The 16449-nt window shown below is 44.1% G+C and overlaps 1 protein-coding gene across 1 annotated transcript in view; it reads right to left on the bottom strand.

Annotated features, from left to right (window-relative positions):
- Nucleotides 1–15957, bottom strand: part of LOC147673481 (CUGBP Elav-like family member 3-B) — a 61110-nt gene extending 45153 nt beyond the window's left edge. Inside the window, exon 1 of the mRNA XM_086945512.1 lies at nucleotides 14982–15957. Coding sequence (XP_086801638.1) covers nucleotides 14982–15126 — 145 coding nt within the window. The 5' untranslated portion in view covers nucleotides 15127–15957. The remainder of the gene's footprint in view (nucleotides 1–14981) is intronic.
- Between the last annotated feature and the right edge of the window lie 492 nt (nucleotides 15958–16449).

Raw genomic sequence — 16449 nt, 5'->3', positions numbered from 1 at the left:
TTTGAGTCTTTTCTTGTACTGACGAGTTCTGGTTTACTCACATATAAGGAAGTCAGTCACGAGAGGTCAATGCGTCATAACACATTAGTTCCCTTATTTTTTTTTATCTTATTCTTTGCCCTTTTGCTACTGTTTTTATCCCATATTTTTGCTTTCTGGATGTTTGGAGTAGTTTGTTTCCTTGTTGATTTCTTTAATACTAATCTTCAACTTTAACCTAGGTTTTGAAGTCAGATCTTGTCACCAATGTGAATATCTGAAGGCCTTGGTGCTTCTTCATATTTCTGTAGGGCTTAAGGCATGTTTAGATCTCAGTAGGCCTTCTGCCTTTTTTGTACCCCTCCAAGCCTTGTGGCTGGTTCATATACAGCAGTAGGGCCTAATGCTTATTTATATATCAGTGGGTCAAAAGAAGATTCAGATCTCGGTGGGCGATAGTTGCCTCCAGGGCTGGTTTAAATATAAAAAGTTAAAGGGCTGTTTAGGATGTAGGGGGGTAACAGGGATGCTTTGGGATACGAGATGGCCTTAGGCCTAGTTCGGCTAAGTGTGGTTTGGGCTTTATAGGGTCTGAGTGGACCTTAGCGTAGAGTCAGCTGAGTGAAGTGGGTCAGACAGAAGAAGACTTTAGGCCATGTTCTGATCTCGCTAAACTTTAGCGATGAATCTTTGCAGTAGCAGGTCTGGGGATTGGTTCAAATCTGAGAGGTTTAGAGCTCTAAAACAGAACCAGTAGACCCTAGACATTGTTCAGATCTACCTTAATCCCAGTTCACAAGTCAATAGTCTCTTAGACTGGATGTGGGTCACAAAAGGAATTAGGGTTCATTCATTGGTCAGTAGGCCTCAGAACTAGCTCAAATTCCAGCAGGAATTAGATTGGGCTGAGATCTAATTAGGGATTGTCCGATCGCAGTAAATCCACTTTTGCTTTCAGTTAATCGAAGCCAAATTGTGCAATTCAAAGAAATTTTTAAGCGTAGTGCGATAAAGCTCAAGGTGTAGCTAATACCAAACAATTTTAATTGTATGGCAAGTAAAGAAAATTCAGAAAGGTTTCATCGTATTGTGAGTAAAAAAAGATTTCCGCTCTCCCCATAAACACTTCCACTCGAGACAGGCCTCTGCAGAGCTTTATTGAGCGATTTAACCCCATATTCTTGACAGGAACAAAAGAGGTAGATATGTAAATTCTCACTGAGTAATTCTGGGCATCTTTGTGGAGAGGCAGCAGGGGGTGGGAGGAATGCATTATAGTGTGGGGGAGGTTCAGTGCAATCTAACAGCGTGGAGGGCTCATCTCCTGAGCCCCCCTAAAGGTCTTCCTCCTCTTCACCAAGCTGCCTCCTCCGCTGCCTCCGTTTCCATTTTGGTCTGTGCGGCCAAACACAAATCCAATCTGATTCCAGGCCTGAAAGCAATTTACTTAAATCCATTTGTTTCATAATCAAGTGCTTTCAAATCCCATCGCCCCTGCCCAGGGCAGACTCTTGCTTACATCGGGCGTGATCCGCCTCGCCCGGCTCCGCGCCCTGCTTTCAAATACGGACGACTGCTGAGAGGAGATGCAGATATGTTAGTGCTTTGAACCTTGTAAGAGGTATGGAAGAGCTATACAAACTCCACTGCACTAGAATTGGGATTTCTCTACTTTGCAACAAGGAAATCTAGATTTTAAGACAAGGAGATTGAATTAAATGGCACCAAACTCTAAAAACATACCACTATCATTGACAGCGCAAGTCTTTTCTCACCCAGAACTGCTTTTCAGTCACAAAGTGTGTCACGGTCCAGACCTATGGAGGTTGCCAGGGCAACACGAAATGTCCACTTCCGAAAGGGCCAGACAACCCATCCCCACTGGAGCGTGCTCTATGGGCACATAGATGGATGCCAATAATAGTCAAAATGATAACAACTACCTTTTATATAGTGCTTCATAGAACACTCCTGCCATCTCTAAGCACTGTATACAACAGGTTTTACTACTACTCAATTCAATGGTATTCAATTGACCAACATCGGATGGACAGAAAGATGAGTTGACCTCAGTGGAATTCAAACTTCTGCCGCTGTTCACACCGTATTTAGGCGATGAGTTATCGACTGACTTGTGTTGCTCCACCGTAAGCCAAAATGAAGCTTTAATCGAACACTCTGGCCACTGGGCCTACCATGCAATTAACTCCATGCCACCCAGCAAGCCCATATCTTTTACTCAAGGTAGGCAATCAAAGAACAAAACAGTTTCAGTTTAACATCTTGACTGACAGATGTTTCCGAGAGGCCTTTCTTATTACACTACACTATCATGCAAGTGGTAGCAAACCGTTATTCAATAAACATACATTTTTTGCGTCAGCTGCAAATAATTTTCTGGACAGTCAACCCTTTTTTATTTGTACTAACCAATTTACAAGAAGAAAAAGATCACTGACATAAAATACATGCTTACAAAGCCATTACAGAAATTAAAATCATAGTTATCACTGATTTTCACACCAGTCATGTCTTCAAAAACTTCAAAGAATAGGGTTTCAACGAGGTTTCCCTTACAGAGTGTGTAATAGAAAAGTTTAGTGCAACCAACCTTTCGAAGATAAGATAGCTTGAAACTGGTGTGTAATACAAAGCACATAGATCTGGAAAATCAAAAAAGGTACAAAATACACGCTTATGAGTAAAAGTAGAGACATGAGAAAAAAAGGACCAACCTATAAAATGTAGACTATGGAATCCTTACACGGGGGGAGGGGAGGTATTCTCGTGTATTCTATCTGTCAAAACTGTGTGATCCTGGGAATTTCAGTTTAGCTCTTAATACCACATTTGCAACTGCAAAAACAGGTTGTACAGAAGTAAATCAGCACTAGCATGTGATGTACAAATATAGGACACACTCAAATATGCCACAATGGGCTATTATGCAGCTCCAAAAAGAATACTATTATTGATTACTATTATAGCGAATTACGGCAACGTAAAAGTCTCTCTTCTCACACGCGACAATATCGCTTGTGGATGTATTGATTCAAATCATATTAAAAATGTTTTATTAGATTTTCATTGACAGCTTAAAAAAAGCACACGCAATATGCAATTACTCAATACTCGCTCTTTACCCATCAATGGCCGCCGGCTTTGTAATTATTAAAAAATGGACACGGACGAACGATTAGCGGTGTGTGAAATTGCAATTTGTTGTGGTGAAATACTGCCCACATCTGAAATTACATGAATTTTTCAAGAAATGTACTTGCTGACATCTTGAGTGAAAATTGAGAGCAAGGCTTTACAGTCAAAAGATACAAGCAGTATTGTGGTTCCTGCTGAAAATGTCTCCAGTAACAGTTTGTGCTTCAGTTGTCTTATGCAAGCAAATGTTATGTAAAAACAAAATTGTGCCCACGACTCTCCCAAAATGTTGTGAAGTCCGAGTAATGGAAATTTGGAGAATTTCTCATATGTAAAAAAGAATTCGCCTGGGACTCTGCAAAATATGTACCTTGTCTATGGCTCCAAAATGGCTTAGAATATCCTCATCGTCGGAGCACTAGACACACCCACAACCAAGATGGTCACATCTTGAGCAGGCCTGGGCGTAGTTCGTGGAGTTTTGCTACGCGTAACTCAGTGAATTTACAAAACAACTCCGCAAGTGGCGTAGTGCAGTGCGAACTGCAGTTTGTGCTGGTATTCCTTCCGCTTGGGTAGAAATTCTACCCGAACTTACAGTTCCCGATCTTGAATGTACCGTTCGCGAGCAGGGAAAAAACTCTGCTGCACATCGCGAAGTGGAGTTTTCTGCACTCCGCGAGCTCTGCGGAGTGTAGAAAACTCTGCGAACAGAGCAAAGTTCACCGCCCAGGCCTAATCTTGAGGTTGTGTGTTCATAAGTGAAAGACCTTCCACCAACTTCCATCTGACACCAGAATACCTCCCCCTATCTACACAAACTGAACACTACTTATGGGAACTCTGGGCTGTAGCATATAGATAACAGCAACATAATATGGATAACCTACTCATGCTCTGTAGGTGTCAAGGTATCTCCAAGACTCAAATTCTTTCAATAACCAAACCAACCACATGCAGGGCACCAGTACAAAGTACAAATATTGAAGGCTGATCACACACTCAACACAAGCAAGTAACCTGCTCCTAGGAAACTCAGAGCCAGCTATCTGCAATAACTACACATTTGCACACCAATGGACACACATATTTACAAGACGATACCTAAACTACCATGATCAATTCAACAGGCCTCCCTCTGCAAAACACCAGCAACTGGTATTGATAAATCACTTAACAAAGGTACCTTCTTCCTCCGTTTACCAACACCACTGGCCCACAACCCTACTCCGACTCTGGTGAGCAGTGGAATCCTGAGCGCCGTACGGAAAGTCATCCGGGACCACTGAATAGTCCTCGATACCAAACTAATGCCCAGTTGTGCACTATTTAAGTGTCATAAACAAAATAACACAGAACTGGCTGACTTCAAGCTCTCCAAACACAACACACCAACAGTCACTCTCACCTGACAAGAGTCCCCTTTTACTCCATAAGGAGAGGGTGAGTCAATTTCCTGTGTACATCTTTCTTGGGACAAGTGTGACTTGCAATAAAAATCTTCTAAATATGCGGCCATTTTGTGGCTCCTGCAGTGGTTTTCCTTTGAATATAATCTCTGTTTTACAACATAGGGGTGTCTTCATCTGGCCAAGACATGGCAGATCCAGTCAGCGAGCTAAATTTATTTAAACAACCTAGTCATCTTTTGTAAATTGGCGTGTGCCTGTGGCGTGTTTTGACCTGGGTGTTATTACTCTTTTCCTTGATTCGTCACAGAAGGGAACATGGAATGAATTACTTAATTTCTTGCCTCGCAGTGGTCTTAGTTACACTCTCGAGAGCTCCCAGAAAATTAAATCAGTGCTTCATTTATAAAAACTAATAAATAAAATAAAATAAGTGCAGGAGCCCAAAGCTCTTCTTAGGAGCCCGCCACTGGTGCTGCCGAGTGCCGAAAGCCGAGGCTGCCCAATCTTGATCCCATCTCATGCCTCTTTCTTCCACCACTCTGCACTTTCTGTCTCCATCTTATTGTTGCAGGTCTTTTTCTCTCCCTTCTTCCTCTTCTGCCTTTCTGTCTTGCTCTGGGATCAAAGTCTGATCATGAAAAATAAGTCCCAAGCCCCCAAATAGGTGCTGATGCCCAATGTAACCCCCCCCCCCCCCCACCCCCGGCACAAATTGATCACTGGATGAAATATATTTCCAATTTATGTCACTTAAAACCAGAGTAGGGAGCAGCTGAGCTGGCCTCCTCTTAATCTCCCCCTCTGCCTGAAAATAATCAGCTTTCCTGCTTCAGAGGTCACAGGCCCTCCAATCACATCTTACGATAATTAATAAAAATGGGATTTAATCGGAGAAGTGTGTGTGAAACATAATCACAAGTCACTGTGCCCCACCAAGGTCCCGGACAGGGAAATATGACTTAATCACAAGGGCTAATAGAAAATGTGCCTGGGGGGAGCCAAAGTTATGTGACTCGGTGCTCAAGGGCGGTTTACAAAGACAGCGCAAAAGATGGCGGCCGAGGAAATCAAAAGGCGAGGAAGGCCGGGATCTGTGCTCAGATTAAGTTGTATTTTTAGGCTAGTAATTTCACTAATGGTATCAGCCGGCCTTGAGTACATAAGCTTCTAATCTTTACGGTGGCTACACAGATGCCGTCCTCCCTAGGCACACCTGTCCTTAAATCCTTCTGGGGGTGGCGGCTCGTAGCCTGAGAATCACAACTGTGGCGTGTGTGTGTAAAGTAGAGTAAATTTTATCGCGGACTTTCTAAAAATACCATTGAACGCAGGATCAAGGGTGGGTGTCATCAAAGAATGGTCCAACATTTGCCCGTGGTAGATTTTCACAATAACGGCAATGGATCAATTTTCATGCAATAAATGTTAATAAGAAATTTACAATGTTCCTTGGTTGTCCTGAAAATCTGGTTTGGATCCTGTCCCCATGGCCAAGCACTGGACACACCCGGAAAAAGGGCAGAGAAGTCCCTCATCTTCTCCCAGGTCTCGCTTTACAATAAGGGTCTTAAGAATTGGTGCGCTAAGACTCTGTGGGATAACAGAGAAGTCAAGGGGGCTTGAGTTTAAGAAATTGATTCTAGGAAAAGCCTGGTACTGCAAGACTGGGCTTCAGTTTGGGTAATGTTTTCATTCCACAATGCACCTCTCACACTAACATACCACAATCAATATCATATAGAAATATGGTAATGCGATCAATTTTGAAATCTATAATGTGGATATTCGGGATTCGAAGGTTTGGCGGCCAATCTGAGAGGCGGGGTTCCGAAGGTTTGGCGGCCAATCTGAGAGGCGTTCAAAGCCAAAAGTAGACTTCGGGTTTCTGTAAAGGTCAGAGGTCAAGCACACAGTGTGCTCTTTTTGCATCTTATGATCAACCAAAGCCGAACCCTTGAAACAGTTCTAGCTACTCAGAGTAGATTTATTTAAATCCCCAATCCACCTAATCAACAGAAAACAAAAAACAGGGAACAGGATACGTGACCAGTAAACCTGCACTAATCCCACCCCACCCGAACGATACCGCGGCCTAAATTTAGGCGTGATCTCACAATAGCCTGCGGGAGACATCATTGTTTGTGCTATGCTGGCGGATTTGTTTCACACCTGAACTCTCCACGCTTCTCCCTTCGCGCCAGCGAAAGACTTTTCACAATCAATCTCAAAATAGTAGGTATGCGAGATAACTGTGAAACTCATCACCTCGGTAACGGGGAAAAATTGCTTCTGGGAGCCCTTCTATTCCCTACCTTAATTTTTTAGGGTATCTTTTTTCTTCAAAGGTTGAACGCAGGGACACTGTTCAAAATATCCTAATTCTCTTAAACACAGCTTTATGTGGTATTTAATAACAGCCAGGAACCTGTCTATTTTTTTTCTTTGCCCCTAAAATCCCATCCTGGAAAGACATAAAAATTTGGAAATATTAGATATTACAAGGAACTATTAACTTATATTTATGCACATTTTTTTCAGTGGAGCACCCTATATTAACACCAAATTTTTTTGCACATTCACAACCTTACAACTTCTCAGCTCTGTGATCAGATGTTACTAATGCACAGTTACCAATTCTAAAGGGGAAATCCGGCGAATGATGTCACAATACTTTCCAAAACCAGAGCAGACGTCATCAAACAATGGAACATTCTAGAATCCTTATTGTTTGCAATTGTAAGTTGTGCTCTTCACTGGACGTTCCCTTTAACATCAGAAGGATGAAAGCTACACTGGCCAAGTTGCCATTTCACCCTGGGGCCTGTCAGTTGCACTAATATCACTTCAACAGGCGCATTAACCGGCTGAGATATTTTGATTTTTTAACAGCATCCCACCTAGATTTCATGCCTGCTACAACCTTGTGGACCAGAATTGGTCTCCAGCTTTTTGTTTGTTCGTTTCTGCTGCTCAGGTTCAGTGGTTCTTGTTAGCATCGGTATAAAAAAAAAAGAAAAAAAAAAGGAAAAGTGCTTTTTTCTTCCCATAATCTATTCTGTATCATGGCGATAATGATGTCCTCAGAGATCTCACATTTTCCAGCACTTCATTTTTTTTTTTTTTGCCTGTGTGCTGCTCCCTCCACGCAGAGTATATTTGATGTTCGCGCGCCATGTTTACCCGTTTATTTTTGGAGGGTTTTTTTTTTTATCTCTTTCTGAGCAAATAACAAAATCTGTTTGATGGAAAAGCTTTGGATTATGTAACTGTTTGTGATATAAAAAGAAATCCCCTTTTCCGGACGGTTAATCCGATATTGGCCAGTGATGTGTTTGGGGAAGAAGAGATGCCGGGAGAGGAAGGGGAGGGGAAGCCATATTTTGATCCTTTAAACCCATGTTTTTTAAGAGGTCTATTAAAAAAACATTTTTCAGCTCTTCGTTAGAAATCTTTTAATATTTTACAAATGATAAAAGCGGTTATAAAAAGCCAGGGGTATGGTTTAAAGAATATATATTTACTCAAAAATGAAAAAAAGAAAAGATTGAAAGAAATCAAACAGTATGCGGAACCTGGGCAACGTTCAAGTCGATAGAAGTTGAAAGGGAAAATTTGCTCTGAAAAGATCCCAGAGGCGTTAAAAATACAAAGCGAAATGACATTTGAAGCTTCAGGATCAAAGACAAATTGTTTGTTTGTTCAAGGTGCCGTATCCCTGCCCTGGAGAGAATACATAGCTGGAGCTATAAATCTACCTATTAATCTATATATAATGCATCATCTCCTGTAGTTGGAGGCCTGCTAGAAGCTTTGAAGGAAGCCCAAAGAGACCGAAACGTGTCGACGGGCGTTGCCCACTGAGCTCTGGTGAGTGTGCTGCTAATGCTCAGACCTTCACTATTCCTTGCATCCGGCTCGTCTGAATATTGTACTCTTACTAACTCAAGGCACAGTAAAAGCAAACCTTTCAAAGGTCTCCCCCAAAGAACGTCTCTGTAAGTTCCTATTTGTTTTACCTGGGCTTGTTGAGTATTTGCAGAAGCGCTCAACTGGTGTTCTTCCTGTTTGCCACACCCACAAAAGATTAAAAACTGCATTTTTATGGCATGGAAAATGGAAAAATGTAAATTCAGAAAATGTACAGTTTATTCAATTCTACGAACAACTTTAAAAATGCATTGCAATGCAAAAAAATTAACTTTGCAGGTTTGCAGACCTCTTGTACAAACGAAACATGCTTGTTTTTTTCTTAATTTTGCATGCAAACCCCCAACTTTTTTATGGAATCATTTTCCACACAAAAGCTGTAAAATGGTTATTACCTACAAAAGTTTAAAAAAATGTTGTCTGCAATTCCATGAAGTGCAAAACTATGCATTTCTTCAGAATTGTACCAATGGGATTATAATTAGACTCTACATGTTCCAGGTGGAAGTGGACATCTGAGGGTTCCACCAATATATTTTCTTTATTTTGATCTATGTTACTACGCAAGGTGGGCCGTGAAATGGTTTCATGAAATACAGGGCTGGGGTCTGGGGACAATCAGCCAGTAAGGGATGGCATAAAGTTGGCAGTGTGGCCTACTGATTACAATACCAGCTGTGGGTCCAGGGTACCCACCCATCAAAACTTCCCACCCTGGCCAAACTATATGATCCAAGGAGACTCCGCTTATTCCATTGGCCTTGATTCCCCTGAGTAAAAAAAATATAAATATAGAGATAGAAGCCCAGAGGGAAACAGTATTGACAAACCAGAGTGTTTGCAAATTAGTCTGGACTATGTACCACCTTGATCCCAAAGGTTATGGGCTGACATCAACTTTTCAAACTTTTTTGGTGTGTCCAAGGCAGAACCGCTCTCACCAGGACCAAGTAGACGGCAACTGGAGCCCTCAGGGTCCCAGTAGAGTTGTTGGCCCTGCTCATACGTGCTTGTAACGGGCTCCGATGGCCTAATGGCCAATATCGGGCCTGATGAGACCTTCTGGAAAGGCAGATGGTTCGAGAAGGCCGCCTGTTTGGCAGAAGAGAGAGACAGATATAGAGATTTTAGGAGATTATCTGAAAGGGCTGTCCCACCCTATGACTGCCAGATCATTGTTGCCTTCCAGTGGCATTGGGCGTGTTCCGAAAGTGGGACATCTTCTTATAGGCTGGACTGATATTCTTGGCATAGTGATTGGCCAATGTCAGAAAAATCAGACCACATCCTAGGACATTGGGTGTGGGTTCGACCTTACTAGGGAGGTGTTTGGTAAAAACGAAGCAAAGACTAGCCACAGACCGCCTTGACCATATGTAAATATTGTGCCTGACCACGCCTCCTTTTAATTCATCATTCCATAAGAGAGCACCTTGCAATAGTTGTTCGGGAAGCATGTTCTACAAAAACCGAACCTTGTGGTTCATTTACTAGATTATGAATATGCCCCCTTCATTATAAGAATATAGGTCACATATAAGGTACACGAACGCTGACTTGCCTCAGTTCACTAATGGCACTGACATTTGGGCGGGGGTGGATGCAGGAGTGTTTTTAGTCCATATTTAATAATTATCACATTTAAATATATTTTTTAAAGTCCATACACTGAGATAATCTGATGTGCTAGGGTTAAATGCTTCAACAGGTAAAAGGAAAAAAAATCTTTTTGAAGAGAATATATCTTATTCTTATTCGATGTTTGTAGAGCGATATACATGATAAATATATATATATATATATATATATATGTGTAGACAGACAGACAGGCAGGCAGGCAGGCAGGCAGGCAGGCAGACAGACAGATAGATAGATAGATAGATAGATAGACAGACAGACAGACAGACAGACAGACAGACAGACAGGCAGGCAGGCAGACAGACAGACAGACAGACAGATAGATAGATAGACAGACAGACAGACAGACAGACAGACAGACAGACAGACAGACAGACAGACAGACAGACAGACAGACAGACAGACAGACAGACAGATAGATAGATAGATAGATAGATAGATAGATAGATAGATAGATAGATAGATAGATAGATAGATGATTATTGTGACAGTCCCTGGGAATTTTCTGTGAACCGAATCACCTATGTTTGAACTCGATTGAAACAACCTGGGGAGCGGAGAACACCTAACGCGAGGACACGCGCAAAGTAACAGGTCAAACGTTTACACGTCATGAACATAGTTCAGCAGGTTAATGCCATTGTTGCGCAGATGTAAGCCAACTCAGCAAGCCAATTCCTTCAATCTCTCTAAGACGCTTGAGGAGATCTACACAAAGCCTTGTAGTACCGGGTGTCAGTCTTAGAGAGATAGCTGAGTGGGTTAAGTGGCTGCTGCTGAGCTCTGCATATACACAGCTTTCAATCTCGAAAAACAGTAACATAAGCAGGGCGTGTTCTCGCCTTCCCTTGGAAGGTCAAAGAAATTAGCGCCACTCGGTTTTGTACTAACAACATCTTTATTTAGACGCCAGGAGAACATTCAGAGTGTGCGTTGTTTAAGAATACTAAATAATAAATGTAATAATAAACAAGAATATCAATAGTAAGTACACTACAAATGTTAAAAGAAGGGGAAGGCGGGTTGGCGTAGGGATTGTGAGTGGGGAAAGGAAATTTGAGCCCAGGTCAGAAACTAAAGGCAACACTTAGGGTCAGAATGTCAGCTAAGGAGTATTCTTACCGGAAGCGGAAGTAGGAGGGAAATTAGTCACGAAACAGTACTACCGACCTCGTGAAAATCCCACACACGACACGGGTCTTGCATCCCGACACCAACAAAGTTACTACAGGCCCCGAAACACCGTCCCTATAGTTTTGGTTCAAATCAACACACCTGGGTTCAAAGACAATATACAACCCCCGTTGGGATGGAGACCTCTTTAGTTTGCAGACCCTATACATTTCCCACTGGCACAAAGACGCTCTGGCCTCACAGACCTCCCCCATTGGCATAAAAGACCATCTCATTCCACAGACCCCATACACTCCTCTTTGGTCGAGAAGGCCCTTTAATTGCACAGACACACCAGGTATTGGCACAGTAACCCCTCCGAGGTCACAGACTTTTTAAATACGCACAAAACATGCTTTGAGGTCACTTCATTTCACAGACCATATTCACCTGACATTGAAACAGACAGCCCTTTGACGTCACAGATCATACACCCCTCTATAGGCACACGAGACAGCCCGACTTTATACACCCTTTATACGCCCTATTCACATTACCGACCCCTATATAACTCTTTAATGGTCACGCTGTGAAACTGACGGTTCGCTTTTTCTAGCCGTTGTTTTTTTTCCACATTTTGTTCAAAGCATAGTTTCGCTGGATTGTGTCAGCTGATGGATTTAATAAAAAGGCGAACGCCTTTTATTTCTGCTGCCGCTGTTGCTAATAGCCCAGGCTGTTCTTTTGATCTATTTGAACTTCCGCAAGTCCCAGCGGCCCTCAGCCCCTCGATGGTGGCAGGCAGAGAATTAGGCAGAGCAGAATTAAAACAATTTTTTTTTTTTTTAGACACACTTGTTTCCCCCTGGCGTGCCTCGCACTGGGGTCACAATAGGGTGCTGTAAATAGAAGCCGTATTTGAAATCTAGATGCTGGCTGTGGTCTGCCCCCAGCTGCTCTCTGATTGCGCGTTCCGGCTCCTGCCGGGTCCCCCGGGTCGGGGCATCTGGCGGGGCCTCGCCAGGCCTGCTGTGTGTATGTTTAAACCGGGATCTTGGTGTATTCAGCGCCCTCCATTGTTGGGTACCACTCCCCCCTCCCTCCCACCCTCTCTCCCTCCCTCCTCCCTCGCTCCCTCCCCCTCCCGGCCATCTGTCACAGCTCCTTTATCCGCGCGCAGCCCCGTCCCGGCGATGCTGGTAACAACGCGTGTTCTCTGGGACGCTTTTATCCCGGGGTTAGAAACTGCTGCTCTGGAGATGTGCATATGAGGGACAGAAGCGAGGGCGCCGGTTGTTGTGAGCAACGGCGGAAAAAGCATCCCTGGCGCCTCGAATAGGTGAATATATATGGGCTCGTACGCAAATCTATATGCGTACAACTAATACACACACATTCGTATAAACAGACACACACGAAAGTAGATACAAGTGTACAATAGAAGTATACATAAGCATTCATATAAAGACAGACACACTCACACACATATATATGTGAATATATATATATATATATATATATATATATATATATATACACACACACACACACACACACACACACACAGATATATTCCAAGACGCATATGCAATGTATGCATGCACATAAATTCATACAGAACCACAGCTAGATATTTACACGCATATATACAGTATGTACTATGTATGTTTTGTTTGCACACTCATATAAAGACAAAGATATATGTATAGACACACTTATACTCCCGTACTTTGTAACTTTGCATACATAATGCACGCATGCACACTCACACAAAATGTATACAAAGACCCAGACAAATACAGATAGATGCTCACATGTACTATGCATGTATACCGACACATTCATTAAACACACAGTTTGTTATACACACGTGTACAATGGAGGCACATACATTCATAAGGCACAGCCAGTTTAATAAAAACACATACATTCGCTCGCATGTACTAGGTAACATACATTGCACATGATTAGTCACAGAAATTCTTATAAACACGTAGTTAGAGATATACACATGTGTGCAAAGTACACAAGCACACATGCTTATCCTTGTAAAAGCACAGTTATGTACGCACACATGCTTACACACTCATATTCATCAAGACACGACCAGGTTAACACAAAGACATGCACACACAGCCATGTGCACAAGTATGTATGGATATACACACACATATAGTCATTCAAAGATACCGTGAAGTACACACAAGCACACACATATACAGACGCAAGTGTACAATGCAGGTGTCTACATACATGTCACTTCTATAGTCACAGAAAGCCACAACTTCACCTAGGTACACTAATGCAAACCCACTTTGCAATATTATGCATACAACCCCATGACATATATTCATACACAGAGATGCACACCCACACGTCACTGGCACGCATAACATGCATCCATACTTACAATGAGGCACCAAATACATTTATGTGCACACACAACTAGATGTACTCTCACATGTAACACTCATTTACTCATTATACTAAGCCATGTGTGTAGGTGTACACATGTACACAATATACACATGTATCCTGAACACACACATTTATACACATATAGACGCATGCTTCTATCATAACACATTATGCCCTCACTTCTAACGTACGCACAAGTAATATGTAAACACACGACCCCCCCCCCCACACTCTCATTGACAGAGCTCTGCAGACACCTCATATTCCTGAGCACACAGTCTGTCCTCCTACCGGCAGTCGCTACACCCTAGGTCCTGAAACAGATGGGGGGGGGGGGGGTGGTTGTAATGTCCAACTGGTTGTACCTCACTGAGCCGCCTTCCCACCCCCAGGATATCTCCCTTCCCCTGGTTACTTCCATTTTATTTGTTGGATAAGGTATACGCTGGGGTCTTGAGGGCGGTTGGAGAGTGTGGGTTGTAGGGTTCGGGGTGCTCAGGCCCCTTTGTAACCCCAGGACAGCATGTACTCTTTGGAGGGGTATGTACATGTGCAGCCTCGTTCACAGGCCTCTTGGTGGACAGGATTGTCAAAAGGGTCGAACCGTTTCGGTTCCTTCTGACGAAAGAGTACGTCCTGTGGCAGGGCAGGTCATCTCTCACAGGCTCATTCAACTCTTGGGGTGTTTACACAGAACATCCGAGCCCAAAATATCGTGAGAAAGAATTTTGATAGTCTTGACACAATGACAAAAAAATTCTGAAGGTAACTTTCTATAGGTGGGTAAAGTTTTACTATATATAACTCCACATATATATATGTGTACCTTGACGATAGCTATATCTTCAAGGCATGTATAAGGGGTGGAGTTAGGAATAGTAAATCTATACTTACCTATTTGCACTGACCTTCTTGATATATTGTTCCTTTTTACTTTTGACACAATATTCTGTCCACACAATATTTTTGGTTCCGACCTTCTGTCAGTGAGACAACTCTTGGCCTCTGCCTGACTCACTCACTCTCATCTCACATCACACCAAGCCAGACTGCCAAGTTTGAGGCTCAGCAGGAGTAACTTGGCTCATCATCCGCCCGATGCCAATGAAATAGCTACAAATGCGTTAGCTATGCCATTTACAGCGCCTGGAAGACTCGAGCTTGGGCGCCAGCGATCTATAAAAGAGAACAAGTTAAGGTTGGCCATCTTAATTATCCCCAAAGGTTGGTTAGCGCTGGAGCAGGTGGCCCCTGCGCTCGGGTGGGACCTGCGTGGATGCCCTGAATCCCCCCAGTCCTGCCCCGGGCCCTGGATACCCCCGGATTCCGCCCCCTTACCTTTGTGCATGCCGGTGTACTTGTCTTTGATGACCGTCAGCTCGTAGATTTTCCCGAACTGCTCGAAGATGGGCTTCAGGTCTTTCTCCTCCAGGTTCCTGGGGATCTGGCCGATGAAGAGTTTAATGGCGTCCGGTTCCTTCATTGGGGCGAGGTGGGCACAGGGGCGGGAGGCGGCCGGTATGGTCTGGACGGTGGAGGGCAGGCGCCCGGCTGGCGACCCCGAAGGGATCGGGGGTGGAATCAGGACCGCTCAAAGCCTGCGGCCGGGAACTTTGTGCCCAGTCCGGGCGCGGGACCACAGGATGCCACTCCGGCAGCCTTCCTCCTCGCAGCTGGGGTTTATTGCCAATAACGGCCCGGCCGGCCTCCCGGGTGCAGTAAATCAAATACTCCGGCTGCCAGCTGACCGGACGGTCCCTAACTTCGGCGCCTTGACTGCGGGGCCTCTCCTGTGCAGTGTAACCAGTCGATGTCCGGGGGAGCGTGAGATCTGATGTTCCGGATGACAGCTCTCTCGAGGGTCCTAAGCCGAAGCGCCTCTCCTCGGACCCCGCCTTCTTAGCACTAGGCTTCCACAGACACAGGACTGTGTTGCTCTGGACAGCGGCCCTTCTCCGCCCGGACGATGCGTGGCTCCTTTGTCCCCCTGTACAACTCTTTCTTGTCCCGGGCTTTAACGTCAATAACGGCCCAGCTGACCTCAGGCGCACCCTGCAGTTTTTCAGATGATCCGAAAGCTGTCAAGCCCCTTGTCCCCCCGTCTCCGGACGCCCAGCCGCCCCTCTATTAATTACCCGCTCGCGGCGCACTTAAGTCGTCCATCGATCGCGCCGCTTGGTGAGGGACCAGTTAAACCCGTGTTTTCTCAATAATTGATGACTTGCGCCCCCACCCGCTCCTGTCCAGCAGGATCTCGGCGGTCTGCAGGCGGAAGGATGGCTTCTCCCTCGGTGCGCCCGGAGCTCTGGTTCAAATCTTCCCTTTACCCCAAAAAAGACCTGCTCCGGGGCCCGCCTCCTGCCTGAGAAATAATGATGTCAGAGTTAGGGGCCGGGGAGAAAGTGTCGGCGCCGCCCAGCCACGCAGAGACTGACGGGGAGGGGAGAGGAGGGGCTGCCCGGCTCAATCGACCCCTGGCATCCGTGGGCACCAGCTTGGGAAGGGCGGGGGGTACCGCTCGCAGGGGTGAGCTGTCAACGCTTAGCAGCACATTATGAGGGTAGACATGCACATTAGATTAGATAAGGACATATCATACTAATATTTACACACAAGATATTAGCATAATACAAGTTAAAAGAATATGGTATAGTGTAACAAAGTATCATAAAGTACGATGAAAATAATGTAAATAATGTAATTGCTTCAAAAATCTAGCATGAAGAAAAAAAGACTATATTTTAGCTCAACATAAAACATTTTAAAAAACACAGGCATAGCACACACAGCCTAGACCTCACAGCAT

The sequence above is a fragment of the Lissotriton vulgaris genome, chromosome 12, assembly GCF_964263255.1.
Source record: "Lissotriton vulgaris chromosome 12, aLisVul1.2, whole genome shotgun sequence".
Classification (NCBI taxonomy): domain Eukaryota; kingdom Metazoa; phylum Chordata; class Amphibia; order Caudata; family Salamandridae; genus Lissotriton; species Lissotriton vulgaris.
The sequence above is the reverse complement of the archived record's forward strand: the minus strand, read 5'-3'. Positions and strand labels throughout refer to the sequence as shown.